Below are 27477 nucleotides of genomic sequence, written 5' to 3' on the forward strand. Positions count from 1 at the left end.
CCCGAGGGTAGATGCCCTAAGAAGAGCATTGAGGTCTTAAGAGGCAGCTCCTGGCAACCCTTCTGCTCCCTGCCCACCCCTCTGCTTGTGTCGGCCATCAGAGCCTCGCTCACAGCCCAGGAGCCTCGCATTGACGCGGGACCGCGCGTGAGTCAAGCCTGCGTCACGGCGCCCCGCCGCCAGGGTGGCCTTTCGGAAAGCGAGGGAACAGTGCGCGCCGCGCTCCGCCCAGCTCCGTTCCGCTCCGCAGAGCCAGTGCGGACAGGGCGCGGGGAGGGCGGCAGTCTGTCGGGGCCTTCGCAGCCACGCGCTCCCTCCGCCGCGGCATCTGGGCCCCGGGGTGGCTCCCCAGAGCCCCGAGCGAGCGAAGAGCGGGAGCAGGGTTAGGACTGACGGCAAGGGAGGGAACGAGGAGCCAGCTGAGCCGCGTGCGCCGGCGCGCGCAGCTCCGGGTCCCCCCAGCCCCGGACCGGGCCTGTCGCCGCCTGACTCCAGTTGCCCTCGGGAAGGACGGTGCACCCACGACCCGTCGGGGACCACGGTCACTCGGCGGTAATCCAGGGGCCGAATCTACGCGACGGTCCACGCGGGACAGGTGAGTGGCCGTCTGATTCCCGCCTGGCGTACCTAGGCCAGCCACGGCAACTTTGCCTGCTGCGGCCCCGCCCCAGCCTGGAAGGCCGGAGGCCCCTGGTGCGTGGCGGCGCTCCACCCGGTCCGCCCGACCCAGCGCTAGCGCGGGGGCTCCTCCTGGCGCTCCAGCCGCCGTTGCCTGGCGACAGAGCCCCGGGGCGGCGATGATCTGGCGCGGCAAGGGTGCTCAGCAGCTCCTGCACAGGTTGGACTTGGGCTTCAGCTTCTGGAGCTCAGGATGCCCCAGAACTCCGGAGGTAACAGGACAGCTGCAGAGGCGAGCACCAGCGGAGGACCAGCGAGGCCAGCTCGGTGGGTCCTTGTGCCTGGAGTGCGCCCAGGGCGCAGCTCCACCAGGAGGCTCCGGAGCAGCTGGGGACCCCAGCCCCAGCCACTCGGTCTCGGGCCCGTGACCTTGACGGTAACATTGGCTAGAGAAGCAGTACTTTCGTGCCGAGATAAATATTTAATTTCCAGTTCCGGGGCTGCTCCTCAGTGAATTCGGAGTTAGAATGGAAGAGCTCCTTCCTCCCCCGAGGAAAGCGCATCTGAGGACCTATGGATAGAAATAGGAGGCGTGCACTGGGGGCCACAGTCTAGAGGGGCCTGCTGTCGGAAGAGAGGCTTTTGCCACATTTATACCTGTGCAGACGGTGCTCTGAAGGGATGTTCTCAGTATGCCAAGGCTGCTCCCCCAGGGGCGCGGCCGCCTTGGAAGGAAGCCCAGTGCTTCAGCTATCTCTTCAGCTCTGTCACGGGTTCAGGTTCAGAAGTTCTGAGGCTACTCGGACCCAGTTGCTGTCAAGTGGACTTTATTCTCTGAAAATTTCCCTCCGTCCCTCTTCCTACCCTCCCTTTCTCGGTCCCCCCCCCCGTCCCTCCTCCCTTCTCTTTCTCTGTCCCTTTCTCCCACCCCTTTCGCTCCCCCCTTTAGAAATAGTTTAATGGGCCATATGAATAAGGAGATTTTAAAGTAGAGCTACTTTGGAAGGCAGTTTAGCTGTGAAGAAGAGGCAAGCTGGGTTGGGTTGGGTTGGAGCTATGGGGATGAAGAAGAAAGATCGCCATTGCCACTGTTAACAAGAACTTCCGGGGACTGGGAAAATCCTGGAATGGCTCTATAGTATCCGTCAAACTTTGGTGGGTTTCACACTGTGTGGAGCATAAGCATCTTGTGCCTTCTGCGCTTCTCGCATTGTATCCTATCCAGTAAAGTAGATCCATCTCCTGGAAGGAAGGACTTTCAGGTCACACCTGGCTGCCCTTGGCTACGGACAAGGCCATCAGAGGTTGTAGCTCCTGTGGTGCCTTCTTCTCTAATGGAGCAGCTGTGGCCAAGTAGGTGGTTGAGTTGAATAGAGGATTTCTGCAGCTTAGCCTTCGGTGACTCAGTGCAGGAGGTGAATCGTGCCCACCAGCTGATCGGAGTTTGCTTAGCCTGAGTCACACAGAGTCGTGTGTCAGCTGTTTGTGGGATCAGTGCAGTTCTTTAGCAGCTCTCGTGAGGGGACTGGCCTGAGCGCCAAGTGACTTAGGGGTGGGTGAATCTTCAGAGTAGATCTCAGTTTGCCTGCTGTTAACATGGGCCTGTTGAATTCTGTCCCCATGGGGATGGCCAGCAGGGTCAGGCTGCAGAGGAGTCACTGTGTTTGTTGTCACGGTCTGGCCAGTCACTGCATCACGGAACATCTGTTTCCACAGTTGTTAAGGAGGATGCTGTTGGTACCATTTTACCCGGTCTCACTCTGTGACCGGTGCTAGACATAGCAGGTGCTGCCAGATATTGGGTTCCCACCTCTTCCGCTGTGGATCTCAACCAGAGATGATTTCCCCCTCTCGATGCTGTGCTCCTAAGCATGTGTGTGTGTGTGTGTGTGTGTGTGTGTGTGTGTGTGTGTGCATATGAAGGTGGCCAGATCCTGCATGATTGAACCCACAGCTCAGCTTGAAGTGAACCTGTTTTTAAGTCCCTCCTGGATGGGAAAGCTAGGATGAGAACCAGGCTATTGTGAGATAAGTAATGTGACCGTTTATTTACAACAGCTCCTAGATGGCTCCAACAGAGAGACCTGGACTCACTGGTATTGTTTATGACTGTGGCCTGTCCCCAAGCTGGGGTACCTGCTGAGTAGATTTCAGGGGTTCTTTCTCCTTGAATGGGTCTTGCCATCTCCCTACTCACCTGTCCTATCTATAACAGATCTGGAAGCTTCAAAAGAAATGCTCAGAGCTGATGTTGGCCTTTTCCTATAAAGGAAGGAGAAGAATGGGTCTCCTACTTTTCTGAGGGATTCTGGACTTCTTGTCCTCCCCTTATAAAGGGTCTAGATCTAAGGCTGACCTAAGATGCATTCACTTAAAAAGTCAGGATTTCCTCAAGGTAACAAGAAAAAATGGGAGCTGACTTGTGGAACTACAGTTGGCTACTGGAAGAGAGAGAGTTGACATTGTCTGTCCACTCTGAAGTCAATGCCTTCCCTATTTTGTCTGGACACCTATTCCATGACCAATAGAAACAGACACGAGGACTCCAGAGCAGCATCCTCCTGCTCTCCCACCCCTCGGGCTCTCCTGTCCAATTCTGCTGCAGTAGGACGATTCATCATTAATCCGTCTAAAACCGCTAAGATAAGCAGCAGAAGAGTTTTAAAAAGAAGGTGGATTGGACGCTTCCCTTCCCCCCACAGACAAAGTCTAAATTATCACTGACTTCCAGGCTATGCTGCAAGAAATCTTGACAGCCAAACATCCAAGAACCAGGGTGGGAAACGAAACAAAACCCTTGCACCTCAGACCTTGTGCCAGCCTCCTCTGAGGAGCACTCTAGGCTGCTAGAGGTCGGAAGCACAATCCTGAATTGCTGGTACGCTATCCCAGGCACAGTGAGGCAGTGCTCTGAGAGAAATGCCCCCTGCATCCCCAGGCCCTTCTGGTACCTCTCCCCCTCTTCCCTCTCTCCATTCCTCCCACCCCTACCTTTTCCCACCCAGATAGTGTCTCAGGTAGCTCACCCTGTAGCTGAGAATGACCTTGAACTCCTGACCCTTCTGCCTCCCAAGTGCTAGGATTGTAAGCTTTTAGCAGGGGAAAACGCAGCTCTGGACTGCAGCACTTCGTGCCGTGGCTGGCATGCACAGCGAATACCCAGCTTTTTATTGAGGCCTCTGTGCTGTGCTGAGTACTCACAAGGCCATCTCCTTCAATCATCCCCACGGTCCCAGGAGATGGATATTGCTATCTGTAGTTTATAGATGTGGATTTTGAGGTTCAGAGAGGTTAACTAATTTGCTCAAGGTCATTCAGATTAGTGAGTGGCAACCTGAGACTTGGCACTTGCTTCTGTCAGACTTCAAATTCCAGGCTCTTAACCACTTTGTGATGTGTTTCCAACAGCAAGTTCTTAGTAAGTGTGGCCAACAGCGTAGGCATTTATCAAAATGAAGCTTTATTAAAATCTGTGGGCTCTGATCTTCAAACTAGTACCCAAGGGAAAGAAGAGTCAGATTTCTGTCAGCGGGAAACTGGTATAAAATGACCAGACCCATATTGCCAAGGTTTAAGGGCTATGACATTTGGTTCCAGGAGAGTCAGAGTTCAGAAAAAGACCTTAGGCTCTATCTAGGTGCTTTCTGTGCTGGTCCTGTCTTTCTCTTCCTGACTTGACAGCTCCAGATTTCACTCCCTTGAAGTTTGTCCACTCAGGGCTTGTGCCTGGAGCCAGGAAAAATGAGGTGGAGCAGGTCGGACGCTGCCCTGAGAATCTCTGCATCCGCAGAATCAAGGACAGCCGGGTGCTGCTGAGAGCTCTGGTGTGTCAGGTTTCCCGGCTGGACAGTGTGTGCCAGGGATTTACAGTCTCTGATGAGGCCCAGACCCCAGAGCCAAGCTGCTGGCACAGCACGGTCGGTTATTTACCGTAGTTGCTGGCAGGGGCTGGTGAAGGGGGTCTGCTGGCTTCCTGGTCTCACATTCCATGGAGGCTCGCCTCTTCTCAGGCCTCTACCCCTGTTTCCTGGGCTGTTCTAGGACGACTGGCATGTGGCTCCTCTTGTCTGTCTGTCTTTCCCAGAGGTCTATATTGTCCTAGCCTGCCTCCCACCCCCAGACCACCAGAGAGAGATCTCGAAGGGGAAGTTTCTGTAAATAAGGAAGGATAACTGAAATGTAAAGCATGAACGGTAGGTACCCTGCCCCAGCAGACAGAAGTTATCCAGAAGCCTTTGCTTCAGGGGCAGCCATTTTGTGGTAATGCAGTCTGCTGATACTTGTTCTTTCTCTCCTCTTTTCCTGAGTAGTTTTCTTTTTTTAATACCAAGGTATTCATCGATGTGCAAATTCAGTTATTTAAAAACACATAACTAAATATCACTGTGCACAGGAAGCTCCTATGTGAGAACATACTCAGAGGCTGTATGAATTATTACTGAGTCATGAAGGAATTCTTATCTCAGAACCAGGTAGGTTTTGTTGGAGAATGGTTCTGGGTCCAGTGAGTCTTAGGCTGCCTCTGTCCACAACTTGGAGTTGAGGTGTAAAGACCCCTTTCTTCTTTAGTTCTTGTGGGATGGGAGTGAGACCTACTAAGGGCCAGAGGAACTCCAGATCTAAGCCCTGGCAGGACGCTTTCGAGCTTACCCAGCAGTTTATCTGAAGACAGCAGGTCGCCTCACCCCACTCCGTCATTTATACTTATTGGTTTAGCTAGAATTTCTTATGTGCTACTAATTTGCCACCTATTCTTTTGTTCACAAATAGAATTCACTGGTCCATTCTCCCAAAACCCTGCCAATTATATTTTTCTCTCTGCGACTGGAGACCCCTGTGGTTTAATGGCCCGCAGGGGCTGTAAGCAGAGCAGAAGGGGCTATTCACAAAAGATGTGACTGTCACCCAGTAGGGTGGTCCCAGCAGGTGCTGCCAGATGGGAAGCCAGTGAGGATGTAGATTACCTCTTCTTGTGGAATCTAAGGGAAGGGGGACTGGAGTTTTTTCCTGCTGAGCTGTTGGGCTGGTTCCCAGAATGGCTGGTGGGAGCTGTCCACGGTCCTGCCACACCCGGAAGCCAGCTGCCTACTGGTAATCTGGGACTTCCTTTAACAGCCAGGAAGACTCTGCTTGACCTCTCGACCCAAGAGTTGTATGCTGTTAGTTTCAGAGAAGGACCCAAGGGAGTAAGGAAGCTCTTGACCTCAGGGAGAGGCCATGGTCCGTCCAGTTGTTCCACTTGGCCTGTGGCGGTGCCCCGTTCTGCATGGCCGCAGGACACACTACAGGTCTTCCCAATCAGTGCTAGAGGGTGCCTGTGATCCAGAAACCACGAAGCCCATCTCTCTGGAAATCGCTTGGGGATGACCCAGGGTTGTGAAGCCTCCTTCATTTTCTGCAATGTTCCAGACCAGTATTAATCTTTCTGGGTACCACTATTTGTAAACAGTTGGGAAACACCAGCACACGAGAAGGAGTCTTCACTACAGAGCTTGGTAGGTCGCCATTTAAAGCTCAGCTCTTGCACTTAATGGCTGGGTAACCGTGTACACAATGGTTAGAGTTTCTCTGCCTCAGAATCTTCTCCTATCAAATGATGGTGGTGCTTTCCTCGTCATTGCGAGCATAGTAGGTCTTTGCTGTGCCTTGTCCCCTGGAAGGAACAGTTTCTTGCCCAGCTGTCCACCAAGCTGCACAGAGAGCTAAGGAAAGAGATCCAACTCTTCTTGTTCCCAGGAAGGAGACGCCATGTGGGGACTGTAATTAAGGGTTTCTGATTACTATTGCTTCAAGTGCTCTTCAGAACTCTGCTGGCTAACTCAGGTAATTGGACACTCTGATCCTTCTGTGTGTCTTTGAAACCAGAGAAAATAACAAGTTTAAGAAAATCCAGGTCAGAAGATTCGGACAGATGCAAGGAGACCCATCTGCCACCATCCTGAGTCCCCATGGGTAGGAAAAGAAGAGATCAAGGCCTTCAGCTAGTCACTTTTGTTTTCATGTCTAATTTTAACCTTTTTCGTTCTTAAATTTGGTGTACACATGGACCTCATGTCTGGGGCCTGGAGTTTCCTTCACCAACCTGGCTTCCTGTGTTCCTCTCTTCAAAAGTTACGCCTCTTGCAATAGCTTGGTCCAGGTTATACCATCTTTCGTCTCCCTTCCCAGTTTCTCCAGTTGTTGAGTTACAATCAGCTATTGGTCCTTCTGAAAACATTCATGTCAGATCCTATCTCAACTCACGAATCTCTGAGATCTTTCTTCCAGCCTCAAAGAAAGCACAGATTGTTTCCCATGACTGTGGGTCCTGCCTGCTCCAAACAGTCTCTATCTTCCTGCCTCAGCCCCTCCCAACTTCCCTTACTCAGGGTGCTCTGGTCATAAAGGTTTCTGTTGCTTACATTTGCCAAACACCCTGGTCCTATCTCAGAGCCTCTGTGCCTTCTGGTTCCGCTCTCCTGAATGCATTCCCAGGATATCAGAATGGCTCGTTCTCTCTCTGTTTAGGCCCTTGTGTTATCCTATCCGAGTGTGCTGACTTAACGCCTCTGTAGCTCATAGCATCCCTGCCCCAACTCTATTTTCTCATACTTTGCATTATGTATCATGTATTTATTTGCCTCCCAGCATGAGAATATAAATCTCACAGAGCAGGAACATAATTTCCTCTGTTCTCTGCTGTCCTAGAACAGGGCCTGACACACAGTGTATATTTATTGAAAGAAATAAAGGAAACAAAGAAAACGAAAAAAAATTAACGTATTTTCAGTAGTGCCTCTAACTTACAGAACTCTGGGCTCCACCCCTCCAGCCCAAGAGTACAGTGGGAAGTCATTTTAGTAATGAGAACTTGCATGTCCCCAGCAGCTCACCATGTCTGTGGGACCCTGTGCAGCTCACTATGTCTGTGGGCCCCCGGTGTGCTGTTCCACATTTATTTCAGGGCATCATAGGATTGCAGGTGTATGTTCCTGTGGATTGAGCCAAATTCCTACATTTTCTGTACTAAAGGAGGCAGCTGGTATTGGCTTTTGGAGGGTGGGGGCTCAAATGACCACAGTCCTTACATTTTTATACACATGAATCAGTTTTCATCCCCTACTTTTCCAGGTCCAGAAGGTGGGATCAAAAGAGGCTACATACTTTCCCAGAGGTTCACTGGCAGATGGCAGAGCAGGACACATAGCAAGCTTGCCTGCCTCTAAACCCCATGTCTTCCTATGATGGCAGCCGGGCTGGAGTCAGACCCTGGAGTCAGCCTATGGCCGTGCAGATCCAGTGGCCTCCGCTTTCTGACCATGCACTAGTTGCCCTCTTCCATCAGTTCCAAAATGCATGTTTATGCTCACTGATACATCTTAAAAGCAGTCCGTAATGTGTAATCAATGTCCATTTCAAAATGGCAGCTGGTGTGTGGCAGGGGTGACCTACTTCCCTTGGCCCGAGATCAAAGACTCTTGAGCTCTGTGAAACATAGGCCGTTCCTCATAGCCTGCACTTCTTCATCAATGGCATTTTCCTGTTAGAATTATGGAGGGATTAAGGGGGACAGTGAGTGAAGGGTGTTAGCACCGTGGCTTGCACAGCGGTGGAACTGAAGCCGTGTGACCTGTGTGCCGCACATTGCTATGGCTACACCCTGCTGTGTTTCCAGAAGCCCCCAGAAAAGAACTCAGCACCCAATTCCGTCAGAGCGGACTCACGCAGAGGCACCGTGCGGCCCATCCAACATACTGAGCGTGCATTTTCCCCTCTTGTGAAATGGTAAACAGAACCAAACGATCTTATTTGCGCTGACCACGCCCACGTCCTCCAGTGCCAGTTCCTCCCCCTCTGGACCATCTGCCTCTTTTCCTGCTTCTTTTCTGTCTTGACTAAGAAAACAAAATATTAGCCACAAAGAACACACCCAGCAGACATGACAGGAAGGTGATGAGGGGCATCGACTCCTTGGCCTCATTTATTGTTGGGAATCATCCCCTGCCCCAGACCCCTGGCACATGGTGCCCATCCACACTTACTCCTGAGATGAGGAAGAATCCCATTTGTGAGGTGGTGAAGTTGGGATATAAATACTGGCTCCTCTGAAAGCAGAAAAAGCCAGTGGATCATGGTCAGACTTCTTGATACACCTCAAGTTTTAAATTACCACCAGAGGACATCTTTGGGGCATGACATCAGAATATTGCATCAGAAAATGGAAAAATATCTAAACTAGGAAACTAAACTCAGGCTGGAAAAAATTAAGGGGCTTTCAATATGCAGGTTCATTTTTTCATAGCATATTTATTGGGCATGCATGAATAGAAAAAAAAAACATCAGAATTTAGTGTTGCCAAATAGGAGACCAAAATACAAACGCTACAAGCCGGCGAAATGAATGATCAGACAACCACCATTCCTTGTGTTTGACTTCTCAAGGAGTTTCTGCTCCTTTTCCTGCTGCCCATGTGGTAGCCAGATGCAGTTGGTAGGTAAGTGATGCTCTCTATTTTACAGATGAATAAGAAACAGAAACCTGGCTTCTATGTGCTGGGTCCTCCCCACATGCTCAGAGAGCTGCATTGGTGACTACTCTGGCAGAGCCCTGCAGTCTTCTGGTCCTGCTTGGTGTCTCCCTGGACAGCTCTGCTCATTCTTCACTCTTCCCATTTGTTTTAAAAGCAGTGGTTGAGGGCTGGAGAGATGGCTCAGAGGTTAAGAGAGCATTGCCTGTTCTACCAAAGGTCCTGAGTTCAATTCCCAGCAACCGCATGATGGCTCACAACCATCTGTAATGGGGTCTGGTGCCCTCTTCTGGCCTGCAGGCATAGAGACAGAATATTGTATACATAATAAATAAACAAATAAATAAATAAATATTTTTTTAAAAAGCAGTGGTTGAAATTTCAACATGGAAAGAAGGTTGTTCTTGGAGGGTGGGAAAGGAAGTTCACCCCTGGAAATTTTTCCTGGGTAGCCTGTGTATAACAGGGAGTAGCTGCACAAGAAATAAGGAAGGTGGACAAAAAGCTGAGCCCTTGCTTCCTGCCTCGAGGAATGTCCTGTTTGGGAAAGGAATGGGGCATGTGAACAGCCGACTACCCCAGGAGCCAAGGTAGTCTCACAGAGTATGCGGAGAAGGGACGAGGAAGCACAATTGTGCTTACTCAAAGAATTATAAAAGGTGTTGCTACGGTAAGGTGAAGAGGTGGACCTAGAAGGCTCCTGGAGGTTGAGAACATGGAAGGGTTGCTGTAGAGGGGCGAATTGAAGGACAATATTTATGTGGACATGGAGGAAATCAAATGACTTAAGAAGAGCTATAGGGCTGGGCATGGTGGTGCACACCTTTAATCCTGGCACTTGGGAGGCAGAAGCAAACGGGCTATGGATTCTCTTTAGAGGGCAGTGAATCTGAGTGAGATGGTATTTCTAGCAGTTGCTTCTGAAGGTCACACGTAAGGGCCAGCAAGATGGCTTAGTGGGGACAGTTATTTGCTGCTAAGACCTGGGGTGGACAGAGAGCGCCAGCTCCCACAAGTCATCCTCAGACCTGCACATGCATGCACACATACACAAACACACACACTAACACAAAAATATATGTATGTGTGTGTGTATATAAACAAAAATGTAAATGTTCCTAAGCAAACAAAGGACCTGAAGAAGAGCAGGGTGGTGAGGTCAGGACAGAGATGGACATTCCTGCAAGACTTCATGAAAATTGGATGGAGTGAGAGGAACTCAAAACAGGACTGGGAGTCCCTGCAGGCATGTCCTGGGAGAGGAAGTCCAAGGAAAGCTGCCTCAAAACCATGCAGGGCATATCAGCTTACCTTTGGTGACTGTCAGAAATTTGGAGAAAAGAATTATAAATAATTTGGAGGAGGCATTCCGTCTGAAGACTTGTAGAAACAGGATACCCCATTCGGTCTGAGGATTTCATAGAGATGGAGTTTCTCTGTGGCTTTGGAGCCTGTCCTGGAGCAAGTTCTTGTAGACCAACTTGGCCTCGAGCTCACACAGATCTGCCCGCCTTTGCCTCTGAGAGCTGGGATTAAAGGCATGCGCCACCACTGCCCGGCGAAGAGTACCTTCTTGTGCCAAAGACACTGAAAAATAAATAAATAAAATAAATAAATAATTTGGAGGACAGTTTGTGTCTCTGATAGCAGTCCAACCTGTGTTGAGCTGTGTGGAAGCCCAGAGGCACTGAGGTAATTAGGAAAACTGAGGTCATATGGAGCTCAGGAAGCCACTAAGCATTCTCTGAGGGAAAAGGGTCTAGCCACATTTTCTTTTTCACCACCAGATATTCCTGATCTGGACCTTGGCCTCGAGGCCCAAAGGGTAGAGTTCTCAATTCCCGCTTAGCGTCTGCCTCCGTGTGAAGGGTTTTCTTCAGAATGACTGGGTCACAGGATGCTTTCCAGAGCCATAAACTTTAGAGAGCAGAACTGGGCACACCCCAGACTGGAAAATGTGTGCACTGTAGTGTGAATAGTTGGGCGAACTGCCTGCTTTCCCAAAGATGGCATCATGTTCACTGCTTCTCCAGGGAGCTCATATTTTCAGTGACCTGGTCCAACCTTTCTGAACAAGAGACACCCCAGATCCAGAGGAGCTAATCTAGCATTCCAGAAGAGCCTTTTTTTTCTGTCTTTAGTGGCGTTGGGGTAGGGGGCTCTGGGTGTGGTGCTGCTCACAGGGTGAGAACAGCCATGCCCTGCCCACGGCTGATTACCAAGTTGTTGTGCCTGAACATTTGTTGTGGGACCATTAATTAGAGCTCTGGCAGGAGATATTTCTACCTGTCTGCCTCCTAGTCTCACTATATTTTTTCCCTCTCCTTTAAAGAAGATGCACAGTTCATGGCTCAGTCCTGCTTTTCTCACATGAGCTATTCTGAGCGCTGAGCTGCACGGGTTGCTAAGTGACGAGCTGGCACTGAAGACTCGCTCTGCTCTCGAGCCCCTCTGTGTTGTGCTTTAAGTCATTGAGGCGTTCCGTTCAGAGTACCGTGCAACTTCGCCGTCTGATGTGCTGCTCCTGAAAGACATTACAGCCTACCCCAGCTACTACAGGGCGATAACTGGAGTATGGTGTGGTTGGTTGTCAACACCTCCTTACTACACTCCAGCAGGATCTCAGCTGGTGGAGAGGGGCAGGACAGACAGACCGCAGAGCCTGCTGCACCCAGGGCCTGGGTGGTCATGTTTTGCTCAGACCCACCTGCAGGAGCAGCACTCTGGATGTATGCTGGAAGGCTGCACAGATTCCTGATTCTTGCACACAGGGAAACTGAGGTCCTGTGAAGTTAGGGTGCTGGCTACGTATCTGACTCATGGCTGGTATTAAGGGATGTAAAGGCAGAGAAAAGAGAGGTTGCTTTCTTAGGGTTCTAGCATCCTGGTGTTTGTCCAAGGCTGTTTTAGGGCCATTGGGTAGGTAACTGTGGATCCCCACACCCTGATCTGAAATCTGGCATTTAGTCATAGACCAAGCCAGTGCATGGTCTCCAGGCTTGTGGGTTGGTGTGAGGGCTTGGGTTAAGAAGCATCATTTCAAGCTGCTGGTACCACCTTCCTTTTAAAGAAGCTCTACAGGGCTGCTGAGATGGTCTAGGAGGTAAAGAAAACTGTTGCCAAGCTTGAAGACCTGAGTTCAATCCACCCACATGGTGGAAGGAAGAACCAACTCCCACAAATTGTTCTCCGATCTTCATGTGTGTGCTGTGCCGTACATATACATGTACACATATGTGCTGAGGGATAATGCCCTTGTACACTGTAAAGATTTGTCACTTGCATTGGTTTAATAAAATGCTGATTGGCCAGTAGCCAGGCAGGAAGTATAGGGGAGGCAACCAGACTAGAGAATTCTGGGAAGAGGCAAGACAGTGTCAGTCACCAGCGAGATACAGAGGAAGCAAGATAAGAATGCTGCACTGAGAAAAGGTACAAAGCCACGTGGCTAAACTTAGACAAGAATTATGGGTTAATTTAAGTTGTAAGAGCTAGTTAATAATAAGCCTGAGCTAATAGGTCAAACAGTTTATAATTAATATAAGCCTTTGTGTGTTTCTTTGGGACTGAATGGCTGAGGGACCTGGAGGGACAGAAACTTATGTTACACACATGTTGTTGGATTTTTTTTTTTACTCTAGCCCCTCATTAGAACACCAAAATGTAGGAACTTTTTTTGTTTGCTTGTTTGTTTTATTCTTTTGGCTCCCAAATAAATCACACATGGAGTCTTATTCTTTCTTATAACTGCTTGGCCTTAACTTGCCTGGTTTCTAGCTAGGTTTTTTTTATCTTAAATCATCACATCTATCTTTTGCCTCTGGGCTTTTATCTTTTTTTATTTCTGTATACCTTTCTTTACTTCTTTCTCCGTGACTTGCTGTGTAACTGGTGGCTGGCTCCTGATATCCTCCTCTCCTTGTTCTATCTTGCTCCTTCTTGTTCTCTTGCCCTTTCTTCTTCTCCACCCAGATTTATTCTTCTATTTATTCTCTCTGCATGCCAGCTCCACCTATCCTTTCTCCTGCCTTGCCATTGGCTGTTCATCTCTTTATTAGACCATCGTGTGTTTTAGACAGGCAAAGAATCACAGCTTCACAGAGTTAAACAAATTCAACATAAAAGAATGCAATACATCTTTGCACCCTTAAAACAAATGTTTCACAGCATAAACAAAGGTAACACATTTTAAAATAACATTTTACAACACACATAAATAAATAAATGCAATAAAAATTTAAAACATGTCAAAGATGGCGAATAGCCTGGAGAATGAACAGGTAGAGGAGTAGACCTGTGAGGTGTGACCCTTTTCTGGGTGCTCTCATGTGTAAATGACGTGTGTGCAGTTTACTGCTTGCTTTCCTGAGCTGGAGTGGAGCTCAAAAGAGAGCCCACGGAGAGAAGCATTTGTGAGAATTTCTTTGAGTCTCGGCATTGTGAGGGACACTTTAGAATATACATGTGACAGATGAGGGAACCGAAACCTGGGCAGTTGATACCTAGTGATGCTGGGATTTGAACCCAAGCCCAACATAATCAACACTCCATACTATACCAGCATGGTGCACAAAAATGTTTAATGGCTTCAAATGATTGCAAATGCTATATATGAGCTATGAGCTATTTTTATTACTAATACTTATCTTTTGTATATAATGTTGCTGAGGTTTTGGATCTAAACCACCTGGAGCTGATGGTGTTTACTTGGCTCTTTTGGGCTCCAGGGTGTGATGGGTGGGGTGCTGGTGAGAAGCCTTAGGAGGGTCTCATTCTTGCTACGAAGAATGAGCATTTTTGGGGTGTGGATGTAGCTCAGTGGCAGCACTCACAAGGCCCCGGGTTAGACCATCAGCAACACAAAAGAAAAAAAGGTGGCCATTTCAACCAGCTGCCACCTCTCGCACCCTCTGCTCATTCTGGTTTTTTTTCTTTTTTACTTTTTCTTTTCTTTTCTTTTCTTTTTTTTTTTGAGACAGAGTTTCTCTGTGTAGCCCTGACTATCCTGGAACTTGCTTTGTGTACCAGGCTGGCCTGAAACTCAGAGAGATCCATGTGACTCTGCCTCCTGAGTGTTGGGATTAAAGGCATGCGCCACCACCACCACCCCGCCACTCCGGTTCTTTCTGTGGAGAAAGGAGAATCATGTAAGCAAATATAAATGAGCTCTTACATAGTTGAACATGCAAAGATGAATACTGCCAGACCTTCAGGCTGCAGCTGTTGGTGTCTGGGCCCTAGCTCTGTACTGGGCACTTGCTTGTGTTCTTGCTTTCTAGGAGAGGGAGCCTGTCATTAAATAGAGCCATTTTCATCACGAGGGAATTGGCCCGTGGGTAGCTAATGGGTCTTTTCCAGGAGCACAGGGCTAGTATGTGTTCAACACTTCATGGAGAATGCCCATCCAAGTCCTTACTACCCATCATACTTCCTCACCCTGGCCAATTGGGTCACACTGCTGTTCTTGAATTACTCACAGAGCTTCCTTTCATAAGTGTGTGTGGGCATGCACACGTATGTGCATACATGAGTGAGTGCGTGTGCACGTGTGTGTGTGTGAGATTCATCTCTGCTAGTGCTCTCTCCTGTCATTTGGGCCTCTGCTCCAGATGATGCCCTTCCTGACTTCTTTCCTCCCTGGCATGAAGGCAGCTGGTGCCATTTGCCCATGCTGTTTCTCTTTGCAGCGCACATCACCCCTGGCCATTACATTTGATATTTATTTCTTTAGTACCTGGCCCTCCAAAAGAAAGGGGGTCTGTCATGCTCACTGCAGCATCACATTCTCCAGAACAGATCCTGGGATGCCTGCTTTCTTCCTGCAACCCCTCCCCCCAGATCAACAGCGGTGATCCTGGCAGGATACCCTGTTAGGGTGTCAGGAGGACCTGAGTACTCTGAGTAATTTATTTCCTCTCTATGAGCCTTAGTTTACACACACACACACACACACACACACACACGCACATATATGTATATCTGTATACCCAATGTCATGTTGGGTCATCACCTGGAAGTATCCCTGGATTCAGAACTTCCTTGTTGTGGCTACAGCCCAGCAGTGCAGCTGCTCGTAACATGAGCTTGCATCCTGCAGTAATACAGGGGTCCCTGGGCGCCTTCCGTAGATTGGAGGACACTCTGAGTGACTTCAGGAGGAGGAAAGCCATACTGAGTGTGGTCCTGTGGCCGCTGGTCAAGCAGCTCTTTCTTCCCAACTGTGCGCTGCCTCTGTCCTTGAGTGTTCCTAGCTGAAAGTGGTGGCCCTTTTTTTTCACATTAGCGACTAGAGCTGCTACTCTTCAGGTATTTAGGGGAAACGTGCTCTAGCTGGTTAGCATCGAGATGGATCCTGCAGCTGGTGGGGATCTCCCCTGGCTTTTCCCACTTCGAGCCTAATGATCAGACCTAATGCGCTGCAGAACGTTCCGGAACTCCTGTGTGAGAAAGACAACTGGAGGAAACTCTAAGCCAAGGCATCCCAGATTGCAATCTCCAGACCCCACAACCAGTATCCCTGGCTCTAATCTGCAGTAAAAGCTTTCAAGGTTAGTTGCAGGGGAGGAGTAAGTTCCCAGACAAGGAGCGCAGTGTGAATTCCTTAAGCTTCCTCCAGCTGAGTGCCGTGGGGTCCATGGGGGCACTCTCCCTGACATGCCAGGCACAGGCCTCCCTATGACATAACTTCTTCATTGTGTAGCATGGCCTATATGGCAGCGGGGAAGAGAGCCCTGAGGGCTGAAGAGCCCACAGATACACAAGTGCCACCTTGGGCACCCTCTAGGGGCATGGAAAAGGGGCACAGAAGTCTCAGCTTGGTTACCTAGGTACTCTCTCATGCTGCAGAGGACACCCATGAAAAGTGGGGCACAAATTCCTTGGCCTGTCTCCCCAGGGCTTATCCTGTGCTGTGAGGCAAACCATAAAAGAGAGAGATACAATGCAATTTTCAACTAGCCCACTGTGCCAACTTGGGGCATTTTCCAGGATGCAATGGAATATTCAGCTAGCCCACTGTGGAGTCTCAACAGAATGTCTTATTAGGAATTCTGAGGCTGACTCTGCCCCGGTTCCTCCAAAGCCCAAGACCTTGATGTCTTGTTCCTGGGGTGGAGAGGGCAGTTGCAAAACATTCACTGCTGTTCTTGAACAAAGAGTGCAGGTCAGTGTCACCTGCTGCTGTGCTCCACAGCCTGGCCTGGGGAGAGCTAGCCAGTCTCACAGACTAGCATGGATGCCCTCACCCCTGTCGTCATAAGGCCTCACAGGTTTATCACACATGCAGCAGGGCTGGGTTAGTCAGGTCCTGGCTGGAGTTAGCCAGGACGGTTGCATCAACCACAAAAGAATCCTTGTGCCCTTCTGCCACACAGTGACCTTGCCTGTGCTTTTCAGGGGGCACAGACACACGAGAAGAATAGCAAGCCTGGCTACCAGAGACAGCTTGTTCCCTTAATAAAGTGATTACAGAGCTGGCTAATTTACATCCCTAGAAAGATGCAGGGCAACGGTAGGCTGGTGTGTGTGTGTGTTTTATTTTAAATTCTCCAGCCTCTTCTTAATGAGGAGGTGCCTTGAAATATAACAGAGTGCTGGGTTCTTCAAAGCGCTTATTTTCATGGTGCTTTCTTTCTGTAAGGGAAAGTGTAAAAGACAAATGAGGGGTGGTGGAGGAGGGGAGGGCTTTGCCGCCCCCGCCCATGTTGTGCAGACGTTATCTGCCATAAAGCTGTCGCTTGAAGGATGGAGAACCAGCTCTTGGCTGCAGTGGCCCTCAGATAATGTCAGCGCTGAGCAATGACCCAGGATTTGTTGGCACCAAGCAAACATTTCTAGGGCTCTGGTGCCAGAATCCATAGCGGAGCCTGGGCAGCTTTCCTGGCAGGGAAATGAGAGGAACTTGGTAGCTACTGTCCAGGATCCCCATAGTGAGACTCAGGGAACCTTCTGAATCCTAGGGAGGCTCTCATTTCTACCGAACTCCTGGTGACTCCTTGGCCCATGGATTATGTTTGACAAAGAAGAGTTTAGAGAAGTCAGACACTGAGTTTCTGTGTGTATAGTTATTGTCTCATGGCTGTAGCCAAAGATCTGACAGGAAGCAACTCAAGAGAAAAAGGCCTTTGTCTTAGTTAGGATTCCTATTGCTGTGGAGAGACCATGACCACAGCAGCTCTTATAAAGGAAAGGCATTGAATTGAGGTGGCTTACATTTACAGAGGTTAGTCTATTATCATCACAGTGTGACGTGGCGACATGTAGGCAGATATAGAAGGAGCTGAGGGTCATATGTCTTGACCTGCAGACAACAGGAAGTGGTCTGAGTCACTGAGCATGGCTTGAGCATATATGCGGCTTCAAAGTTTGCCTCTACAATGACACACTTCCTTCAACATGGGCATACCTACTCCAACAAAGCCACGCAGCCTAATAACACTCCTCCCTGTGGAGCTTATGGGACCAAATACATTAAAACTACCATGGACTTCTTTTGCCTTATAAATTAAGGAAACACAGTCAGTGGCGGGAAAAAGCATGGTGGTGAGGGCAGTGGCAGGTGGGCACATGAGACTGCTTGCTCCTCTCTGCACAGACTAGGAAGCTTGGAAAGGGAAGGCTGACTTATTGGCTCCCTTTTACCCTTTTTACTCCATCTGGGACCTCGGCCAATGGGGTAGCCTGGCACACATTCAGGGTGCATAGTACCCCCTTGCTTCATCCTCTCTGGAAACACCCTCTTAAAACACTCAACGGTGTTCCTTAATTCAGCAAGTTAACAGTTGAAATTAACTACCACCCCAGGGTCCCACCAAGTGGTTTTGGCTAATAGAACACAACAGAGGTAGGTGTGAGTCACAACCACACTACCTCAGAAGGGGAAGAGTGTGGGAATCTCCAGAGGTCTTGACCACTCTAGGCTATGATGATGAAAGATGAAGGTCATGATAGAGGACCTGTATTTGGGTTTTGCAGGTTTTGCCCCATTAGGTTTCCAGCACCTTCTAGTGATACCCAGGTAACACCTATGGGAAAACAGCTCCCCAGTGATCATCCTGCTGGGGACAAAGTTGAGCTCAACACTTGGAAACTGGGGGCTTATATCCCTGTACTTGATTTGGGTTCTGTCTGTCTACTCTGGGCTCCCTATTTCTGGCATTGCCCACCAATCCTCTGCTGTTTATCAGCTTCCACAGGCCTTTGGATGAGAAAGAGCTGACAGGAGCCGAATCCCACCTTCTCTGTGTGCTGGGGAACAGGGCTACACAGCCCGGTGGCACCCATGCCGAAGAACAGCAAGGTGACCCAGCGCGAACACAGCAATGAGCATGTCACTGAGTCCGTGGCTGACTTGCTGGCCCTCGAGGAGCCTGTGGACTATAAGCAGAGTGTACTGAATATGGCCGGCGAGACAGGTGGCAAGCAGAAGGCAGCGGAGGAGGAGCTGGATGCAGAGGACCGGCCGGCCTGGAATAGCAAGCTGCAGTACATCCTGGCCCAGATTGGCTTTTCTGTGGGTCTTGGCAACATCTGGAGGTTCCCCTACCTGTGCCAGAAAAATGGAGGAGGTAAGAGGTAACCGTGATTGATCAATGGTACCTGGAAAATGGGTTGGGCTGGGGTAGAAAGGACCACGCCTTTGCTGAGGCAGACCTGGAGTCCTTAGAGATAGGAGTGCAGAATTCCAGAACAAGAGTCATTGAGTCACACAGTGGCTCATAGGTATAAAAAGGCTGGAGGTTATAAGAATGGGGTTCTGGCTCCAGACTGCCATGGTTCAGATCCCATTCTAGCATAGCCAGTGAGGCCTGGGCCCTAGTACAAGCTGCTGGACCTCTGCTTGTCAGTGCTTACCCTGTAAATTGAACATAAGAGTGCTTCCTGTCTACTCTTGGTAGTTGGAAGGATTAAGTGAATTTTATATACTACCTTGGTAAAGAACAACTGTTGGCTGTTACTATCAAACACTTAGAGACAGGAAGCACTGTTGTAAGCGATTAATGGCTTAACTCCTCCTCTTTGAGCATCTTGGAACAACCAAGCGCCAGCTTCACATGGGTCATCCATCCATCCCTCCCAGCGACCTTGTTTAAGGAGAAGGTCATTGTCTTTACTTTAGAGACTATAAAACCGAGGCACAGATAGGTTGGGTAATTTTCCCAGGTCATGTGACATGAAGGCTTAATGCTGTGGGGTTCCACCTGGTGGGTGTGGCCTGTGCACATTACACCACATGGGCTGGCTGTAGAGGAGCTTCACACTGCACCTGGTTACAAATTCCTTTGGCGCATGTGGCGTCCTAGAAAATTGTCGTCGGTGCTGACAAAGCCCAGAGCAGACAGATATCCCTAGGCACTGGCTGTCTCTCCAGAGTGTGGACGTTTATCAGAATTTTCCAGAGGCAGGCTGGCTTGAAATGATGGGAAGATTACAGAAAATAAAGAAAACCTTGGTGGGCTCATGTTTTCGTTTCTTTTCTGTTGTGATGAAACACTGACTAAAAGCAACTTCAGTGAGGACACAGGCCGCCACCGAGGGAAATGGGGCAGGAAGTCAAGCAAGAACTCAAGGAATCACTGAGAAACAGTACCTGCTGCCCTGCTCACAGTATGGCGCCTTGTTTGCTTTCTTTTATAGCCCAGACCAGCTTCCCAGGGAATGGTGCCGCCCATAGTGGGCGGAGCTCTTCTGGATCAATTACTAATGAAGGAAATCCCTGAAAGACACGACCAGAGGCCAGTCTGATCTGGGAAATCCCTCAGCCAAGATTCTCTTCTCACATGACTGTAGTGAAGCTGACAGTTAGTGCTAACACAGAGAGCTAACAACTGCATTTCCAAGGCCACGCCTGTGTTCCCGAGAAACCTATCCTTTCTATGAAAGCTATGAAGGGAACTGCATAGCTCCTGAGTCCCCTGCCCTGGGACCACCACACTCCAGCCTGTTGGATAGCTACAGCTTCCTAGGCATTTTGGCTCAGCTTCTTCCTGCCGGCAAGTTCCTACCATTGTAGCCTCTCCCAAAATTTCTGCTCCATTCAGAGAGGGACACCTCACCTTTGTATCGGTTACTTTTCTCTTTACTGGAACAAAATAGCTAACAGAAGACACTTGAGGGAGGAAGGACTCAGTTTGTCTGAGGGTTTCGGGGGAGCTCAGCCTGTGAGGGTGGTAATGCGAATGAGTATCTGTGTCAGAGGAAGTGTGTTGGGGAGCTCATCACAAGGCAGAGCAGCAGGAAACAGGATAATACAGAATCAGAGACAGGCTATACCTCTCAAAGTCCCACTCAGGGACCCACCTCTGCCAGCCAGACCTCCTGAAGATTGTACCACAGCACTTCCTGTTCAGAGTACCTCATTCCTTCTTCACAACATCCTTTAGAGAGTGGAGAAGTATGGAGTGACATTTTTGTAAATAAAAAATGGACACACATCAGCTATCTCCTTGGCTTCGTCTAATACTTTCATTCTGTCTGCATCTATGACAAAATAAAAGCAAAGAGATATCAAATAATTTGTCCAAAGTTGCAAAGTAGGTGTCAGAGCCAGGATTCCAGGTTTGATAATCTGATCACAGAGTCTGTTCGCAGATTCTTTTCTATCCATATTTCAATTGACTGGAGGCCAAAAAAAATGAGCTCTTGAGCCCCAGAAATAAATGGGCTGTGGCAAAAGCAAGGCACGGTGTATAGAGAGAGACCTGGTGAAGTGCAGAGAGTCACCCTGAGTGGTGCTCCCAGCTGCTCAGCCCTGAGACTCCTCAGAGACACTGCTGCCTCCAGGTCCTGTTTTCCGAGGTAGAAGAGGGTGCCTCGTGAACTCAGTGATGATTGGCACACAAGAATGCCTTTGATTAACTATGAGTTCAGCTCACCTGAGTGTCCTGGCCTTGAGCCCCCTGGCTAGACTAAACTCCATGTGGCTGTGACCTGCAGTCAGGACTCGGACAGAAGGAAAGCCAGTCCACCTTTTGGCCGCAGATCACTTTTAGAGGATCTCCCCAGCTGTAGGAAGAGGAGAGAAACGTACATAGGAGATAGCAGTGTGCTCTGACACCCCGACACTCATCTCCCTGTGCATCGTGTCCCTCCTGAGGACCCTGAGGCAAAGTAAAACACCAGCAAGGCTCCTCCTTGTCATCTTCCTGCAATAAGTTGCTTCTGTTGCTACTGTTTCTCTCCACCAAAGACCAAGCCAGACTAGAGGTCCATACCCATGGCTTTTTAGGGCATTTGATGGGGCTGCTGGTGAGTGACAGGCTGAATGAGTGAGTACATAGGTAGGTGCCTGCGCATGCATGTGTGCGTGTGTGCATGTGTGCATGCGTGCGTGCATGTGTGTGCGTGTGTGCATGCGTGCGTGCATGTGTGTGCGTGTGCGCGTGTGTGCATGTGTGCATGTATGTGCGCGTGTGTGCGTGTGTGCATGTATGTGCGTGTGCATGTGTGTGCGTGTGTGTGCATGTGTGTGCGTGTGTGCATGTGTGTGCATGTGTGCATGTGTGCCTGTGTGCATTTGTGTGCGTGTGTGCATGTGTGCATGTATGTGCATATGTGTGCATGTGTGTGCATGTGTGTGCGTGCATGTGTGTGCAGGTGTGTGCATTTGTGTGTGCGCATGTGTGCGCGTGTGTGCATTGTGCGTGTGTGCCTGTGTGCATTTGTGTACATGCGTGTGCATTTGTGTGTGTGCATGTGTGCGTGTGTGCATGTGTGTGTGCATGTGTGTGCATTTGTGTGTGTGTGTGTGCGTGCGTGCGTGCATGTTAAAATGATATTGCTCTGTGAGACTCGGTGCGAAGCTTCTCTTGAAGGCTCTCCCCATGAGTTCCGTCAGCAGATGTGTGCTCAGGTGGCCTCCTGTGGTGTGACCAATCCAGAATGTGCCTGCTGACACTGCCTAAATGAATCTGAGGAACTTGCCTCCCGCGAGGTCTCCCAGGATGGCATCTGGGTCTTCTGTTCCTCCTGCATCCCCCAAAGCCTGAATCTGGCATGGAGGAGATCCATGGTAAACAACTTCTGCTGCTGATGGACAGATTTTGTGTCCAGTAGTTGCCTGATCTCCAGGGTTCGTTGGCAGATTAGGGCGTGCACTTGAGAAGGGTAAGTTGCAGGGGTCAGTGTAGCACGAACTCTGGTTGTTCTTAATAATCAAAACTCAGAGTCAGATATTGGGGGTAAAGGCTGAAGGATCAGAGAAGCAAAGGAGCCAGCCATTAGAGAACCTTTACCTCAACCAATGTTCAGACCGAAGTGGCGATCCTGTCTCTACAGATTCTCAGACTGACTGCTGTCTCTGAAACCTCAGACTGCATGCTCAGACTGAATCCTCAAACTGCAGCAGAGCTCTTCTCTCCTCGTGCCTCATATTCCTCTCTCCGCCCAGCCATATCACTCCTGTCTCCACCTCCCTAGTGCCGGGATTAAAGGCGTGTGATCCCAAGTGCTGGGATCACCTTTTTTTTTTTTTAGACAGATTCAATCTCATGTAGCCCAGGATGGCCTTGAACCCATAGAGATCCATCTGCCTCTGTCTCCCTAGTCCTGGGATTAAAGTTTGTGCAATCACTGCCTGACATCTATGACTAACTAGTGGCTTAGCTCTGCACTCTGATCTTCAGGCAAGCTTTATTTGTTAGATCATAAACCAAATACCACTACAGGATAGAGCAGTGTAGCCGGGGCTTTCAGAGACTCCTCTCTTGAGCGGGTTTCCCTAAAGGTGCTAGGTAACCCGGAAGACAGGAACAAGCTAGACAGTTTGACAGGCGGGGCCTGACTGATAGTGTTGCCAACGGGGCTATGTTCTTGGCACAACTCTTGGTGGGGTGCACTCGTCCATGTCCAGCCGTGGCCTTAATTCTCTTGCTAAATGCCCTGTCACTTGGAATTGAGATCGTGTCTGCAGCTAGGTTTAAGACAGCAAGATTAATTTGTTATCTGTAATCTTTAGCAAGATCATTCCATCCTTTATGATTCCCTTATCACGCTTTCCTGAACAACTAATTTCTCTTCCATTCCTCCCAATTGGCTGTGGATTAATGGTGATGCTGATCAGATCCTCTCCCTGGAGAGCGTCCAAGCTCGGCTTCTCTCGAGTTGCTCAGTCTGCTGTGTCAGCATTTGTCTCAGATGCCGGCAGGCCGGACCACAGAGTAGGAGGGAGGGTAGGTGGGAGTGAGGCTTTGGGAATGAGTGAGCGGGACCCATGACATCTGGGAGGGTTGTGGACAGGTGTCCACAGAGTGCTGCGTGAGGCCAGTGTCTGTGACTTGACACGTGGCTCTCTGAGAGGCAATGAGGTATCTGCTTCTGAATCCAGCCTTGCGAGTGGAAGGTAGTGGTGTCCGTATGCTCTCTTGTGTCCCATCCCGAGTCAGAGGATCAAGGAGAGGAAAAGTCTGAATGGGCCAGCGTTGGAGATAAAAATCACAGCCTTGAGCAGCAACGTTCACAGGGAAGCTCCAGATGGCCTAAGCTGTGCCTGAGTCTGTTGGATATGTCACCTTTCCCTTCCATTGTTGTCCCTGCCCACACACTATGTCTGAGACTGTTGGGCACGGCTGCCACCCCTTCCCTCACTGTCCTTCTGATCCGCACCTTCTCTTATCCTTGCAGGTGCCTACCTGGTACCATACCTGGTGCTGCTGATCATCATTGGCATCCCTCTCTTCTTTCTGGAGCTGGCTGTGGGCCAGAGGATCCGCCGTGGCAGCATCGGTGTGTGGCATTACGTGTGCCCGCGCCTGGGGGGCATCGGCTTCTCCAGCTGTATTGTGAGTTCAGAGCTGGGGGCTGGCACTGGGCAGGAGGCAGAGGGTCCACTTTGGGATAGTGTGGAAGAGGTCACCAGGTTTACAGGCCAGAGTCCTGGGCCGACACAAGGGGAGAGAGAGGGTTCATCAACAGATTCTTCACAGATGGTGTCTCAGGGCCATAGTCACCACATTTCCTAAACTGGCAGTTGATGCCACTGCCAGAAACCATATGTGACATTCACAAATGAGGCAAAGGAGGGAAAACGGGGCACGTTCACAAGGATATCTCAGTCCTTATCATCCGGGAACAGATGGACCATCCAGGTCCCCACCACTTACCACTTCCTCATGGACTCCTCTCCCTTTTCTGTGTAGCTGTCGATGAAATCTTGCAGAGAGCTATATACAACTAAAGTAACTGAGCATCCCTTAAAGGTGAAACCTGCAGGTGCCCATTCTCATACTTGAGATAAAAATTGGAATTTGTTTCTGGAAGGGACTGAGGGTTCTGTCAAACATGGTAGGAGGATTATCCTGTTGTCAGACCAGGCATCACCTTCCCGTGGCCAGCTCCAGTGTAAACACCAGGCTGGCCATGTTTGGACATGCACGAGGAGGGGAACCCTCTACCTGGGCTGGAAACAACACAGTTAAGGAAAGGGCTGCTTCTCTGCATGTTTATTTCAGCGCAGCCCCCTTCCTCGTTTTCTCTTTGTGTATGTGAACATGTGCTCCTCCACATAGTTGCTCGTGTGAAATGGGAGAGACCAGGAGCTCTCTGCATTCACACTAACAAGCAATCTGAATCGTCTGGGACAGCCAGGCCTCTGGAAGGGCCCTCGGAGCATCCGGAGCAGATGCAGCCAAACCCTGCCTGTTAAACATTGCTAGATCCCGCCTAGTTTAATAAAACTCTGCCAAGCTTACTGCTTTGTCTCTAGAAGCTAGAAGCAGGCTGCTCGCTGTTCCGAAGGAAGAGCAGCACCTGAGAAGAGGGAAGAGGTGGAAAAACCAGTGATCCACACCGTCTCAAAAAGTGCCACCGTCTGGGCCTAAAAGGACCGTTACTGTGGTGTGTCTCCGTGGTCCTGGAGGGCATCTCTGATTAGAATCCCGAGTCATCAGGAAATGATGGGGGAAGGGCTTCAAGTATCTCACAGGAATTTCAAACTGGAAAGAATTAACATTTTAAGAGTTTATTGCTTAAAGGAGAAAATTTTAATATCCCAGGAATTCCTTTGTGGACTGTTTGAGTACCAGATGAATGGAGGAGGACTGGGAGCAGACCCCCAACCCCTGCTCCATCTCTGCATCTCCCCCCCCCCGCGCCCTGCCCACATCCTCCATCAGGGCTGGTTTTGAGCTGCTGGGCCTTGGATGGAGTGCAGGGAGGGGTGGCTTTACCTGCAGCCTCCGTGATCTTACCCTGGTCCTTGCCCTCAGGTCTGCCTCTTCGTTGGGCTGTACTACAATGTCATCATTGGGTGGAGCGTCTTCTACTTCTTCAAGTCCTTCCAGTACCCGCTGCCCTGGAGCGAATGCCCTGTCATCAGGAATGGGACTGTGGCAGGCAAGTGTGGGGACCCTGGAGGAACCCCAGCTGTGGTCTCCAGCCAGCACTGTCCCGGGAAGGAGTCTAAACTGTTTAGTACCAAGATTTGGGGTTTAATCGGTTCAGTGAGTCACCTTGGAGAAAGCACTTCACACCCCAATACTTTTTTTTCTCCTTCTCTTGAGGAAATGATCTACTGATCTCTTGCTGGCCTAGCACACAGAGGTCTCAGGGACTGAATTTTGTTTAGTTATTATGAACTACTCTGTTTCCCCAATAGCATATGTCTAAGAACAGCTGTGACTTGTGTGCCTCACTCCATAGACGGGAAAACAGATCCCGTAGCCCCTGTTCCCACGCTCATGCTGTCCTTCTAACCAGTCACCTGACATCTGGATTTCCAGCCTCTGTCTCAGGGCCTTCCCCCAAGAACCTTTAAACAAATTTGGCACTTGTGGGCAGAAGATGGTAGAGGTGGGAATTCAGCCTTGTGATTGTGGCTCAAAGGCTCGTAGGTCCCACCAGAAACTCAGGATTCCTCGGGTTCCTCCAGATCATTGCACAGTCGTCCCCCAGCTACCCACTCACCCACTGCTGCCTGGGCAGGGTCCACCACAGGAGATGGCCATAGGGCTGGAAGCTGAGGCCTGTGGCCTTTCCTGTGGTTTCAGTGGTGGAGCCCGAGTGTGAGAAGAGCTCAGCCACTACATACTTCTGGTACCGAGAGGCCTTGGACATCTCCAACTCCATCTCAGAGAGTGGGGGCCTCAACTGGAAGATGACACTCTGCCTCCTTGTGGCCTGGAGCATCGTGGGCATGGCTGTAGTCAAGGGTATCCAGTCCTCTGGAAAGGTGAGCTGGAAAAAGGCAACAGAGACCCAGAGAGCAGGAGCTCGGATCCCAGGCCACCTGGGAAGACTACTTGAGTGACAGCATTAGCCTCATGGGAAGGGTGGGAGCATTACCACCACAGATAGCCCAAGGATAGGCTTGCTGGGTAGTTGTTACTGGGGCCCCATCTGTTTTGGTGCTTATAGCTTAGGCCTGCCCTGCAAACACCAAGGAGCTAGAGGTACTGACCTTGATATCTAGATGGTGCATCTTCAGGTTCCTAAGCAAAAGCCCTTGCATTGGGCAGTCTAAGCAGTTTTTGATGAAACTCTGCCCTGTGCTGTCTGCCGATAAAGGGCTGTTAGAGCCGCAGAGAGCTTGGGGCCCCCAAACAGTTCAGCCAGTGAAAGTCATAACAGTCCAGCCCTGTCTTTCTTTCCCAGCATTTCCAATCCTTATTATTTATGACCTCGCAGAATTCATGGGCTGCCAGGGATGGAAAGACTGACAGACATCTGATAGAGATGTCTCCTCCACTCATTTTATAGAGAAGGAAACTGAGGTCTGTACTGGGGTAAGAGCCCCCTCTAAGGTCTTACAGCTAGTCTGTCCAGGTCCAGGGCTTGAGCTGAGGCTCTTGGTTCTTTGTCAGACTTGATGAGTCAGGATGCTGAGTTGCAGAAAGATGGTACCATCTCAGCCACCAGCCTCCTCCCTCTCTGGGGACCGGAATGGTAGCTGACACTTCATGACATTTATCAGGGCTGTCACATCTGCATATCCCTGGCTCTCACCACCGTTATGAGTTAAGAATATTGCAGCCCTTTAGAGATGGGGAGATGGATGCATACTAAGCAGGTAGCCTGAGGCCCCAGGATTGGTTGATGGTAGCTGCAGGATCAGTACTCATGCAGATAGCTCTTAGCCTTTCTGTTGCCCTGTCCTAAGTGCCCCAGGGTTGGTTTCACTGCAGCCGAGGCCCCATGATCAAATTCTTTGTGTGTGACTCTGTGCCAGGAGCACGGGGCTGTAGAGAGGTGCATGACATATATGAACTAGCAAGAAGCACATGGTTCAGGTTCGGGATGCGTAGGGGCTACTCTCTCTTCTGATGGGCTCTGTTGGGAAACAGTGTCAAGGCCCCCTAAATGTCTTCTGCTATAGAACTTCTGAGGACAGTGGAGATCCTGGAACTGTCTACTAGGAATA

At 49.8% G+C, this 27477-nt stretch overlaps 1 protein-coding gene across 4 annotated transcripts in view; it reads left to right on the plus strand.

Moving 5' to 3' along the window:
• The first annotated feature begins 456 nt into the window (after positions 1-456).
• The window catches only part of Slc6a17 (solute carrier family 6 member 17), a 48937-nt gene continuing 21916 nt past the window's right edge, over positions 457-27477 (plus strand). Inside the window, exons 1-5 of one of the 4 annotated variants that reach the window (XM_075981644.1) lie at positions 457-595; positions 18320-18691; positions 23745-23902; positions 25328-25454; positions 26108-26289. In XM_075981644.1, coding sequence (XP_075837759.1) covers positions 18406-18691; positions 23745-23902; positions 25328-25454; positions 26108-26289 — 753 coding nt within the window. In that variant the 5' untranslated portion in view covers positions 457-595; positions 18320-18405. Of the gene's footprint in view, positions 596-781; positions 1055-18310; positions 18692-23744; positions 23903-25327; positions 25455-26107; positions 26290-27477 lie in introns of those variants that run through there. The other 3 variants (XM_075981645.1, XM_075981646.1, XM_075981647.1) reach the window with 3 other exon arrangements.

Source organism: Microtus pennsylvanicus, chromosome 7 (assembly GCF_037038515.1).
Source record: "Microtus pennsylvanicus isolate mMicPen1 chromosome 7, mMicPen1.hap1, whole genome shotgun sequence".
NCBI lineage: Eukaryota > Metazoa > Chordata > Mammalia > Rodentia > Cricetidae > Microtus > Microtus pennsylvanicus.